General features: G+C 43.0%; 1 protein-coding gene across 4 annotated transcripts in view; it reads right to left on the reverse strand.

Annotated features, from left to right (window-relative positions):
- Nucleotides 1–12,648, reverse strand: part of LOC119160975 (cell polarity complex component crumbs) — a 234,921-nt gene that overhangs the window by 62,008 nt on the left and 160,265 nt on the right. For all 4 annotated transcript variants that reach the window (XM_075880257.1, XM_037413268.2, XM_075880258.1 and 1 more), the window contains 2 exons: nucleotides 8,038–8,887; nucleotides 6,340–6,677 (listed from right to left, as the gene is read on the reverse strand). In XM_075880257.1, the coding sequence (XP_075736372.1) occupies nucleotides 6,340–6,677; nucleotides 8,038–8,887 (1,188 nt within the window). The remainder of the gene's footprint in view (nucleotides 1–6,339; nucleotides 6,678–8,037; nucleotides 8,888–12,648) is intronic.

Below are 12,648 nucleotides of genomic sequence, written 5' to 3' on the forward strand. Positions count from 1 at the left end.
CAGCGAAGCCCCACTTGAAGGTTGAATGAACATAACACCCTCACATCGATTCATCATTTTTAAAGTATAAAAGATTGCAATACCAGCTTGTATGCTCTAAGTACAGTCGACATCTGATTTCTCCAAGTTCCCCATAGAGCCAATGTATTAAAAAGTTTAAAATTCAGGATGCTTATAGCCTTCGGTATCCGATTTACCAAACTTTTTACTCTTAACCTCCAACCCAAAGTCACCAGCGATGCCGCCATTTTCCTTGTTTTCATATCCTCGAACCCGCTATACTCGCATCGCAGGTATGGCCAGCAGCACCGCCACAAAATGATGTATCGCACCGCGGCTGCTGTAATCTCGAAATTGTACCTGTCATGATGATAGTTATAGCGCGAGAACAAAACGACGACACAGAGACAAGAAGGACATGAAGAAGCGTGGTACAGGTGCATTGCAGACCGGCATTTGAGAGAGAGCAAACAATCTGCCACAGTCTTTTCTTTCTTTTTCTTTTTTTTCCTTCTGCGCGCAGCATTGAGAGGTGCCGCTGCGAGATTGGGCATGGTGCTGAGAGCATTTTCGGAATGCAGTATGTTCGAATTGACCGTCCCAAGTGCTTGCGTGTTCGAATTACAGGGCGTTTTCGCCCGTTGGAATACACATAGCTTTGAAGGGACGGCAGCGTGAGTTCGGAAGTTCAAATTAAGCGTGTTGAGATTAGTGAGATTCGACTGTGTTTATTTTCCGTCGCACGCATGGTCGGGTAGTGTACATCGGGCCGCGAGGCAGTTTCCTCCTTTGCATGCTTTTATAAATGTGCGCCCATCTGCGCATACATTGGCATGAACTGTTATAATCGATATAACGAAATAACCAATATAACAAAATAATTGTGGCTCCCCTTCAACTTCGTTATAACAAGGTTTGAGTGTATTCACTCTGTACACTTTCGCGAAAAATTTTCTGCTCATAATTCTCACACCCCCCAACTTTTCATCGATTTTTCACAATAAAAAAGTGCAAGGTTTACGCAAGTAAATACAATAATTTACCACTATTTTTATTTTTTTTTGTAAAATGCGGTTCCTGTGCATCGCAAGAGGGGTGCACGGGGATATCTAGGCTGCCGAAGTCGCGGCGTCAAACCCCATTTTGACTGTATATAAGTTGCACCGTTGTATAAGCCGCTATGATCCATTTTTAAGTGACTAAATGAGTTTAGACATGTTCTTGGTAATTCTATTTCTGATAGCCAGATCAGGTGGAAATTTCGTCTAGATATTTTAAAGTGGAAATTAAAGGTGGTTTTTGATATTCACCAATTTCAATAAGTGTTCTTGTCTGTACCATGGTGATATGTGCCAAGTTATACAGCTTTAACTAATTTAGTCTTTTTGAAAACCAATTTTAAAAATAAATAGCCAGTTCTGGAATCACACTTGTAAACACAGGCTATCCTGTGTATGTGACGTAAGTCCCATACAAAACCCCCCCCTTGTCCAGCAGACGGATGCAGAGTGCGCTTTCTTCTACGAGGCGACGACACGAGCACAGTTCAGTTTTGTCAGCGGCATACAACACGTTAGTCGTCATTATGTCCTGTCTCACACAAGCATACGCATTATTAAGCAACAACAAGGAGATCGATTCGGGACAAGTCAGCTGCTTCATGCGCCCGCGGGTCAAAATCAAAAGGCGATTCTTTTACCTTCAGATAGCAGCTGCAATCATTGCTGAACTTGTCACTGGTAAGTTCAGACAAAATGGCACAGCTTGATTTCACGTCACATGACATCACCAACTTGCTTTTCGCGCGTCAGAAGAAGCGTGAGAGCTATGCTTACACCTTGGCCAGCCGTGGCGGTGTGTAGTAAATTTTGTGACATCATCCGATACCCACAACGGAGGACGGAGCAGATCCTTGTATCTGTTTCTGTTTTGACTCAATGCTCATTGCTTAATTAAAATTAATGATGAGTGTCTAGACAAAATGAACCAACCTAGCTTTTACAGGGCTGTCCATGCTATTTTAAAATGGCATTACATCTGCATAGTTCGAAATGCACCGGATTTCCCTTTAAGGGGGGACATGGGCCTTGGCGACGAAAAAATGCAAAAAAATCAATTTTTCAGTTTGGTGATTTTCGTTATCTTCATATCATCCCGCACCTGCCAGCGAAAAATGAACTCGAAATGACGCGTTGTCGAGCCAAAAAATGCCGTGTTTATTCATCCCAGCACTTCGTTTCGCTTACAAAATCGCCAAAAGCAGCCTCCTTTTGCGTTGCTCGGGTCGCGCTAACCACTCATCGGATCGCGGCCATCTTAGTCTCGTTTGAAAGAGCTTCTGTTGAGCTCACTTTCCCGCCAGGAACGAACCTTCAATGCTGCATCCAGCCTGCGCTACCTGGCAAAAACAAGCGACAAAACCGTGCGGTATCATTGGTCCATAGTAGTTACGTGAGTGAACAGCGGCTTGCGATTGGAGCGCGGGGACTGAAAACACTGGTGATCACACGCACGCGCGGCTGCAAACACGCGCATTGTCACCGTAATTTTCAAAAGTTTTGTAGTTTTGCGATTGAAATCGAGATGCCAAACCGTGCTCGAAAGTTCCGCACACTTCACGAATTCGGCAAGGGATGGAAAACATGTGCTGTGCAACCCAAGGAGTCATCGCAGCCAGCGCAGGCTACGTCGGCAGAGCCGAACGGGACAGGAGACCGGCAGTCGCCGTATTGCAGCAGCCCGACACAAAGGCAGCCTTCGATCGCTACAACTTCTACCAGTGGCGACACGCGATCAGAGAACTATAAATCATCGCAACTGTCGACGAAGATATCTGCAGATCTTGGCGGAAGAGCGCAACGAATTCCGCGACGAAGCGGCGTTGCTACACGAGCGATCGCGATGGCGACCATGGTGCCGTCGGAATCAGCTGATTGCGGTGATACTTCAACAAGGCACCAGAAAACAACACCGCCGCTTGTGATTAATACAGCAGAGAATGCTGCTGCAGCAGATCTCACAGCCGGAGAAACCGTGGCAGGGACTGCGACCGCTGCCTGGAGTACTTCAAGTATGTGCAATTGAGCTGCGAGAATAGACTGACATTTTTGACATCGGCTGACTGAGAACTCATCGAGCATCGCGCCCAGCAAAAAGCAGCGGAACTTTCCTCTGTCTCGGTAACCGATCGCAAAATGAGTGTTCTCGCAAGTCAGCGCAGCACCGAAAGTTCGTTGGCCCTGACGTATACTATGGTTGACCTCGACATGGTGAACAGTTTACTAATTGAAGATTCTGCTTACCGAGTGCGCCATGGTCAGTTGACCATCGAACGCGACGCGCGTGAGTAAGGCGTAGCCGTTAAGCTGAAGTTTCACTGCAGCTACTGTGGAGAAGTTGGTTCGAAATGGAGCTCGCGACTGGTTGGTGGCCGCAGTAACTGCAACCCGTTCGAAATCAACCTTCACATGGCGCATGCGGTTCAGAGCACTGGGAATGGTCAGAAAGCTCTGAATGACATCTTTGCCACTATCGGTGTTTTACATCGGGGCCTTCACACGAAAAAGTACCAAGACTTGAAAATGAAACTTCAGCCAGCAGCAACGAGAGCTTGTGCCGAACATTTGACTAAGTGTGCCACAGTGATAAAGTGCCTCTACAAGGACCTCAATTTTGGCAACCCCAAAAGTATTGCCATCTCTTTTGATGGAAGCTGGCACACAAGAGGACACATCTCTCACATTGGAATAGCCACTGTGATAGAAGTTTTTTCAGGTTATGTGCTAGACTATGTTGTGCTTTCTAATTTTTGCCTCTGCTGTGAATGTGGTCCAAAACCCGAGAGCCCAGAATACTCTGAATGAAAAGCCAAACATACATGCCAGAAAAATACCTCATGCAAGGCTGGCCAAATGAAAGTAGAGGCAGCAATGATTGTATTTCAGCGGTCCCTTTCGCTTTAGGTACACCACCATGCTTTGTGATGGTGACAGCCAATCGTACAGTGCTGTCAAAGAAGCTAAGGTGTACGGCTTCATAAATGTTGAAAAAGAAAACTGCTCGAACCATGCGCAGAAGCGCATACGGAATGCGCTTCGAAACCTCGTGCAGAAGCACGAAGGGGACAGCAGCGAGCACACCAGTGGCAAGGGCCGCCTCGCGGGTGACCTCATCACAAAATTGACGTGTTATTACGGCTGGGCTTTGAAATCCCATTCTGGGAATGTGGATGAGATGCACAAGACTGTGTGGGCTACGTATCATCATGTGACATCCACTGACGCGAAATCAAACCACAGCTTCTGTCCACACGGCCCCGAGTCTTGGTGCAAGCATAATGCAGCCATGGCAAGGAATGAGCCCATCCCAAAAAGCAAGTACAATTTGCCAGAGGCTGTGAGCAATGCACTGCGTCCTGTTTATGACTGCGTCCTTTTTATGAACGCTTGTCCGACAAGAAGCTCCTGCAGAGATGCATCAGAGGGAAGACGCAGAATGCGAATGAAACCTTGCATTCGGTCATTTGGAGCGTCTCACTGAAGGACAAGAACGCTTCATTTCCGTTGAGACTGCCATGGCAGATGCTGTTTTAAGTTTCAACTTAGGGAACAAGGAATCTAGTTCACTTATTTTGCGTGAACTGTAGCGAGATCAAACATGCACAGATAACCAGCGAGCGGTTGAGAAAGACTATCACCGTGCCGTTGGCTCGGAGAGGAAACGTGCATCTTCAGCAGCGTTCCAGGCAGCCACAAAGAAGAAGCACAAGAAAAAGCCTGCTCCGTAGGGGCTTTCTGAGTGATTGTGAACACAAGTGCTGTGGCTTTCATGCATGAAATTTTCATTTTCACAACTTTTTCAGATTTTCGGCGTTTTTCTCAAATAAAGATTTTTGCATGTTTTTAATTTTGTGATGAGCCCCATGTCACTAATACTGATTCGATTTTCATGATTTTTTTTTTTTGTTTGAATGCTAAGATATTGAAGTGTGCAAGAAAACCTTGATAAAGTGTTTAGGAATATTGTAACATTTTGACATTTTCCAGAAATCACCAGTGAAAATTCAGAGCTACAAAGTACCAGTAGCCTACATGAGAGACTGCGAAATTAAAACCTCATAACTTTAGGTAAAATTTAGATACTAGCATGAAATGGCATATTTGCAGTATTTGAATATTCAGCAATACACAGGTTCAATTATAGCTCTTTTGATGCATTACTTTTTATGCAAGTCACAAGCCAAATTCACAAAATAAGAATAGTTGTAGCTCTTTTTTCGATTGATAAAAAGAAAATGTAATTACATAGTTTCAATCAGTGTACAAAGCTGAATATTGCCTGAAAAAATCATGTTTCTAGGCCTAATACTAATATATTTCACTATCGGGTCCCACGTCTTCCCTTAACATGTGAAGGATGCTAATATCTTTTCTGGAAACATGTGAAGAATGCTAATATCTTTTCTAAAACTTGATATCACCTGTATAGATAGTTATCATGAATCTAAAGAAAGCAATCAGTTTCAACTGATGATTATGAAAATTCTCATATTACAATTTTTCTTGCCCATTGAAATGTCTAATATGCACTTTCTTGACAGTTATTTGCATTCCACAGTTAACTTGCAGCAATATGAGCCATTGATGGCTCAGAACCATAAAAGTTTAATGGCACAAAAAATTTGTCTGAAACGAACTATAGTACTTTACACATTATTATGGCACAAAACAAAACTGTGCAGCCTTACTGAAAAACTAATTACATATTTTAAATCAGGATAAGAGCCTACATATACAGCAAAAAAATTCTTTGGGGACTCTAGACAGTGAGCTCCTTTTAGTTTTGAGTAACCACCTTTTGCTTTTTAAAAGCGGTTTTACTTTACTTTGAGTTTGATTTTTCATTACTATTTTCAGTTTTTTTTTTGTTAAGAAATTATATAGAACAAACTTTTGAAAGCAGATAAAAACAAAAAATATGTAATTTTCGAAAAAAAACTTGCATTTTTTTACTAACAAACCTCCTTGATATATTCACAAAGTACCAGTAGCCTACATGAATTCAGTGTATTTTGTTCATTTTTGACATCCTAGTTCATGCATTAGCAGTTAATGTGACATGTATTTTCATTGCAGCTACAAAAAATGTGAACTTCATTTTTTTCTTACTTCAGGGTTCACTTACTTTTTGCATTTCAACGTAATTGAAAAAAAAAACATTGTTTTCGAGAATCTGCAGATGTTCCCTTTTTAATGCCCACTGAAAATCAGCTTCAGCAGATACTGAGCAAAGTTGCTCGTCCTGGAATCATGAGCCTTGAATTTGAGCATATAAGCACACCTGAATGAAGTGAAGCTTGCCATCGTCTAGTCGCAACTTGGATGGATGCAGAACCTTAGGCACGTAAGTGGCACCAGCACCACCGCTAGAACTGCTCAAAAGAAGCACTTGAAGCTGGCCATCGTGCAGTCGGGCAGCCAAGAAACTCTCATCTCCTGATGAAGGATGCACAACTGAAGGGTCTGCACCAATGTAGAAGAGCAGGCCAGACGGGCTTCGGGTGCGCACAAACAGTGTGGCCTCAACTCCCAGGCCAAGACTTCCCCAGTGTTCAGGCTTCACTCGCAGTCTGGTGAAGCTCAGACTGCTGTGATGACCAAAGGTGGCTGCTGGGTAGCCTGCATGGGAGTAGAAAAATTTGTCATACAGAAAGCCAAGCCATCTATAAAGCGTTTCGATGGCTACTAAGCTAAAGAAAATCAGGCAAGCAAGCCGTTTTCTACCCCTCACAGGCAGCAAAGTTTGTTTTGGAGAGTAGGCTCAGACAGTCTAAAGCAGTTCTGTAAGAAATGTTATAGCAGCTACACCAACAGCATCAGTTAAGCTACATTACTTGGGTGATTGCGAACATCTCACAAAGCCATAGGACTAAAAAGCGAGTTTAGCAGTAAGGACCTACAAGAATTACTTGGGAACTTTGCAAAAAAATGGGACTGCATTATATAAAGCAAGTTCTGTATACAGGAGGATGTGCTACAGGAGTATGTCACCAAACACAGGTTGTTGATTATTTTACGAAGGATGTCACATAATTAACATTAATTAACAAGCTTCCTTAAAGGGCCAGTAAACAGGCTCTGACATTTTTGTTTTTTTATACCCCCCAAACAAGCTCGCTAATTCGTACAGTAGACCGCAGCGGTCACGTTTGCCGAATATTGCAGCGCTGCACGCAGAGTAGACCCTCTATTTTGAAAAACAATCCCGCGCCTGTTTTTCTCACCTGACCGATCCCCCGCATATGCGCAGTCTCACGAAAGCTTGCCCATGGGCAACGTTACACATCACTGAGCTCATTGATTGATTCTGTAACCTACAAAACAATGCCTTGGACCTCCGGCGATGCAGTTTCAGCCCCACAGTCCCCATTTTCATTTTTCTGTGCTGCCCTCTGCTGTTTTGTAGGGCACGAAACTCCGGGAAAAGCAGTATTGCCAGAACGAAAACCTCCGAAATAAAAAGGCATCTAACTACTTTACCATGAAGGAAAAAGTACTCCTCACTTTTCGTTTACTGCCTGCGCCACTATGACATGTACGCATGTACATGTCATACAACACAACACAAAGAAATGCTTCAACGACCCCGAATTTTGCCCCCCTTCTCCCCACCTTGCAACAGTACAAATTATTATGACAGACATGACCGCACTATGCTCAATGATTGCAATGGCTATTTTCGCTCACTTTCAGTCATAAGCACCAGACATTTAGTTTCAGCCATCACTATGATTGCTACCTCCCTAGCATTCGTTTTTTTTTTTTTCTTGCATTCATCCATTTTGTGCTCAGCAGTCTCAACAAATAGGCGTTAAGAAAGTGTGGAAACATTAATTTCAAGCTACATTATTGGAGCAACTGAATACTGTGCCTGAGCTAGAACAAGGCAACGTTCCTCGAACCTACATATAGTTTGACTGAGGACAAACAGCTTTTTGTAGAACAATGCAAAGTGCACATTAAGAAGAGTCACACGTACTGTTGTTGCATCGCTCGCCATAGTAGGGTCGACGGCAGTGGCACTCATGCTGGTTCCACAGATCTACACAGGTGCCCTGGCCACTGCATGTGTCTATGACACACTGCTCCTCACGTGGACAACCTTCAGCGAGCCCACCCTGGTCTCGTGGCAACTGCAGCACTCCATCGAGCCACACTTCTCTTAAGCATCCAATGAAGCCGCTTCTGCTCTGTTTCTGTCCACTTCCAAGGACAACTGAAACTAGTGGTGTGACCGGATCATAGCCGAGCCACAGAGCTGTTGCATTGCCACCTTCGGTCAGGAAGACAAATATTGATCCCAAAGACATTTCCAGATTCAATTCATTCCATTCAGCATTGTTCAGTCCTTCACCAACAGTGAGAGACACCGTGTCATCTGCGGATTTCACAAGTACACGGCCTTCAGACAGAGTAACTAACAGCACGCGACTTTTGTCCACAGTCACACGTGCTAACAGGCCAGCTGGAAGGGTAGTTCGGAACTGCATCCTCAACTTGTGGTGGTCCAGAAACCCTTCACGCTGCTGGTCAACACTAACGTTAAGGTCCCAAGTAGATCCATTGTTAAGTGAGGCAGTTGTAACTGTCTGGCAGGTGTTTCCAGCAAATCCTGGCAGGCAATGGCAGCGGTACGAATGCTGCCCATCATCAGTCAATAGTGGCTCACAGCGGGCATCATTGAGACACGGTGCTTTGCGGCAGCCAAGCAGAAGTGTTGAGCAATTCTTGTCGCCATATCCATCAGCACACGTGCATTCATAGTCAGCAACCTTGTCACGACAGGTGGCCCCATTGCGGCACGGTTGGTATGCCTCACATTCATTTACCTGAGTTTAAAAAACACAAAACGACATTAGGCAAATAGGGCAGTCATATTCTTTAAGAACACAACCACAATTTGATCATCTGTCATAAAGCACATTAAGCTAGGTAAATTGGTAAGACTGCATCATGAAAAGCAGTGCAATAAACCAAAGGAACAAGATGACTAGAACAAAGTGTCATCCTCGACATGTTAGGACATGGAGCAGAGCTACCTTTATAATGCACAAAACAGGGGAATGAGGTTAGCTTTTGTACATAACTTTCAATCAGCAGATGCACTCAAGTGAAAGAAAAATTTTGGTTCTTCTATATGTCAACAAAAAAGCCTATGGTTTGTTTATGTGGCAACTGCCAATCCGCTTGTTTATTAAACGCTGTAACAGGCCATCTATACAGATCAATATGCCTTGCTGTATGGAGCCCACTACATTAGAGTTACTCTGACAGGCCTATAAAAATGCTATTGAGTAAACTCACATTACACGAGACAATCACAAGAGACATTTCTTTACATTTGAAGACGGTTTGGTTGGGTTTCCTATTCTCCTTAATACTGCATTCTTTAAACAACAGCTGTTCTTTTTTGTATACCTTCTCGCCTTCATTATACTGCATACTTGTTTGGGGGGTTATATCTCAGCTAAAACAGTTATAACAACTTATTCATTATACAAAAAAAATGCTCTTTGTTTTGTCCACAATTTATCTTATCATGAACCTGTAACCTCTTATTTCATACTGAATCGTATCCACAGTATCTGTGCAATGTATGCTCATCGAATCTCTGAGCTCATTTATTCTCAATATACAGCAGATTCTCAAATGTTTCTACCTACTGACAGTAATATTTCCCCTCAGTATCCCTTCGGACATTTGGCATTTATTATGCCAATGACCAAAAGAAATTATGGACTACATTTATTAAACTGGCAAATCACAAACTTTTTACATACCCACAAGGATTTAAGAAGGGAGGTGGTGTTAAAAAAACTTTTTTTGTTTGGTGACTTAGAGCAATGAAATTTGGTATGCATACTCATAAGTGTTTTGAATAGGGAGATATGCAGTTTCATCCCGATACCTTGAGTAGTTCTTAAGTTACATCATGCTACATGGTTCGACTTTTATGTTCTGCTCGTGGAAAGCCTAGCGTTGTAACAAAACATGCCAGGAACCTGCAAATGGTGTTGATCTTTACTCAAAAGAAGACTATTGGGTATGACAATCTCAGAATTTTTTCATCACTTCTCTTTCTTTCAATACAGATCATTATGGCTGCCTACACACATTGTCAGAAACAGTGTCATGTAGAAGTCATCTTTGAAAAAAAATCTGAGCCATAAACGAAAATTCAAAGATTGTCAGACCCTCAAAAAATGTTTTTCGATTCAGAAAAAAAAAAACTCCATCAAAATCCGTCCAGTCATTTCCGTGCTACACTTTCCACGAGTAGTGCACAATGCCCAAAACACACTTGAGAAAAAGCCAGTTAGAGTTTTTGACAGTCATTTTTCGACGAACTTTCTTGTTTTTCGTTGGATATTGATGAAAATTGGCACAGACACTAAGAATGGTCTCGCATTGCTTCCATCAAAATTTTGAGGCAATACCACAAGTACTTAATGAGAGACAAATTATTTCTTTATTGAAGCTCGTGGAGAGGCTGAAAATAATGCCCCCCCCCCCCCCCTTCCCCAAAAAAACAGTATTGAGAGAACTGCGTTAAAAGTTTCAACTTCTCTTTACATCTCTAAAACACCTAAAAATTGTGATCTCAGGTTTGTCTTGTGATATTCAATTTCTCAGGCATGTGGTCTCTGCCCAGTGTGTCTTTCATTAACGTAATTAAGAACTTGATTACAAATAATCACCGAACATTTTTTATATATAAAGGGGTTTATTGCATCAAAAAAATGGCTCACATCATGACAGCCTATGCCTTCTTTCCAAATAACAAAGTTATAGGCAGGAGACTGGTGGCACATGAATTCTTTAGCAGTTTATTTAGTGACGTGAGACAGGTATATAAAAATTCGTGCCCTTGTTTTATGCATGCTCTTTTGCCACTCTAGCCATGAAACGCATCATCATACGACTGATCGTGGAAACGCTAATCTACGAGGCTTTCATTGTCTCAGAATATTCATAGACGCTAGTGGCGATACCAAGCAGAGCTCCAAGCATGTCTAAACCGTATCACAAAAGCTTATTGACAGCACTACATATGACCGTAAAAGTGCAGGGCCGCGAGGACATTGCAGCCGGAGCGTGATGCACTTGGCGGCGCAATTCGGTGATAATGCGCGAAATTCGTAGCTACGATGACAAAAAATTGGCGTGCACTGCGCTGGTATCGCACTTTTGAGTGACAAAGCACGTAACTGCTAGCCCCTGTTCCAAGCAATCCTTGGCAGTGGAGGGGGGAGGGTTGACGAGCTTGACTGTGGGATCTACTGCTGATGCATAAAATGCCCGTCTGCAATTCCGAGGAGCTAGCGAGTGATATGCTTCTTTGCTTGTGAAAAAAACGCATCGCCACGAGTGTGCTAGCACGTCGTTCTTTCTCACAGTGTCACCGTCAGTGAAGTTTGGCCTAAAGACAACTCCAATGACGCGCCACGCTCACAGACCGCGTGCCCGCTCATGGTAATCTGATCGTGAATCTGCTTACAGCTTCGTTGCTTGCGAAGAAGCATGTCGCCACGAGTGGGCTAGCACGTTGTTCTTGCCCGCAGTCTCACTGTCAGCGAAGTTTGGCCTAAAGACGACTCCGATGACATGCCAGGATCGTAGACCGCGGCCCGCTCACGATGATGCGCCGCACTCGTAGTAATCTGATCGTGCATCCGCTTACAGCTACTAACTAAAGCGTAATTATATCCTAAGTGATTGTCTAGCCGAGAACACATTACGAGGTAGCAATTTTCGAGAGCCATATGCGTGCTACGGACAAGCAGCAGACGACGATCTCCCGGAGTGAGCATCAGGCCAATGACGAGGTGAGCTGAGACAACATGGCAGCTACAGTCAATCAAGGGCCTCGAAAGGACCTTCACACATTTGCTTTTTGTGTGCTTGTTTTTAAAGGGAGGAGCCAGCTGAGGCGGGAAATTTAACCACGAAGAAATGCTCATTTCGATGAGCCCAAAAAGCCGGCTCCCGGCCACGCTATTGCGAAGCTATAGTGTTTTGAAAATTGGTGTTTTCTCGCGATTTCCCGAAAAAGTTTCGCTACCTAAGAGGGTGAAACAAATTTTCTAAAGCTCTTCTTTGCGGTTTTCAGGGTAGATATTTGGAATCAGATAGAAGAAGGGTTCTAGAAACTGAAAACTTGATTTTCGAAAAATCGATTTTTTTGCCATTTTTTTCAACACCAAAGCCACATCCCCCTTAATGTCATGTATTGCTGCTTATAACAGACTGGTGACAATAAGCAAGCAATCCAAAAAAATATTTCTTAGATAGTAAAGCTCGTGAACTTGTAGAACTATAATTTTTAAATGTTTACCCATTTAGAATTTCATTCAGCTGTCTATTATGTATTTGTTTATTTACTGGTTGTAATTTGTGTTATATCATGCCATTACTGTCGATAGGTCAGTAATTAAGTTTTTGTGCCATTGCTTGTGTATTATATCTTGATATGATATAGTATCTTATTCCAAGTTGTAGTTGCATCTTGGTGTTACAGAATTCCACCACTGTCTGCATGGCATTTCTGAGTGCTAGTATTTTTTGTATATTTTGTACCACATGCAAGTGA

The sequence above is a fragment of the Rhipicephalus microplus genome, chromosome X (assembly GCF_043290135.1).
Source record: "Rhipicephalus microplus isolate Deutch F79 chromosome X, USDA_Rmic, whole genome shotgun sequence".
In the NCBI taxonomy this organism is placed as follows: Eukaryota; Metazoa; Arthropoda; class Arachnida; order Ixodida; family Ixodidae; genus Rhipicephalus; species Rhipicephalus microplus.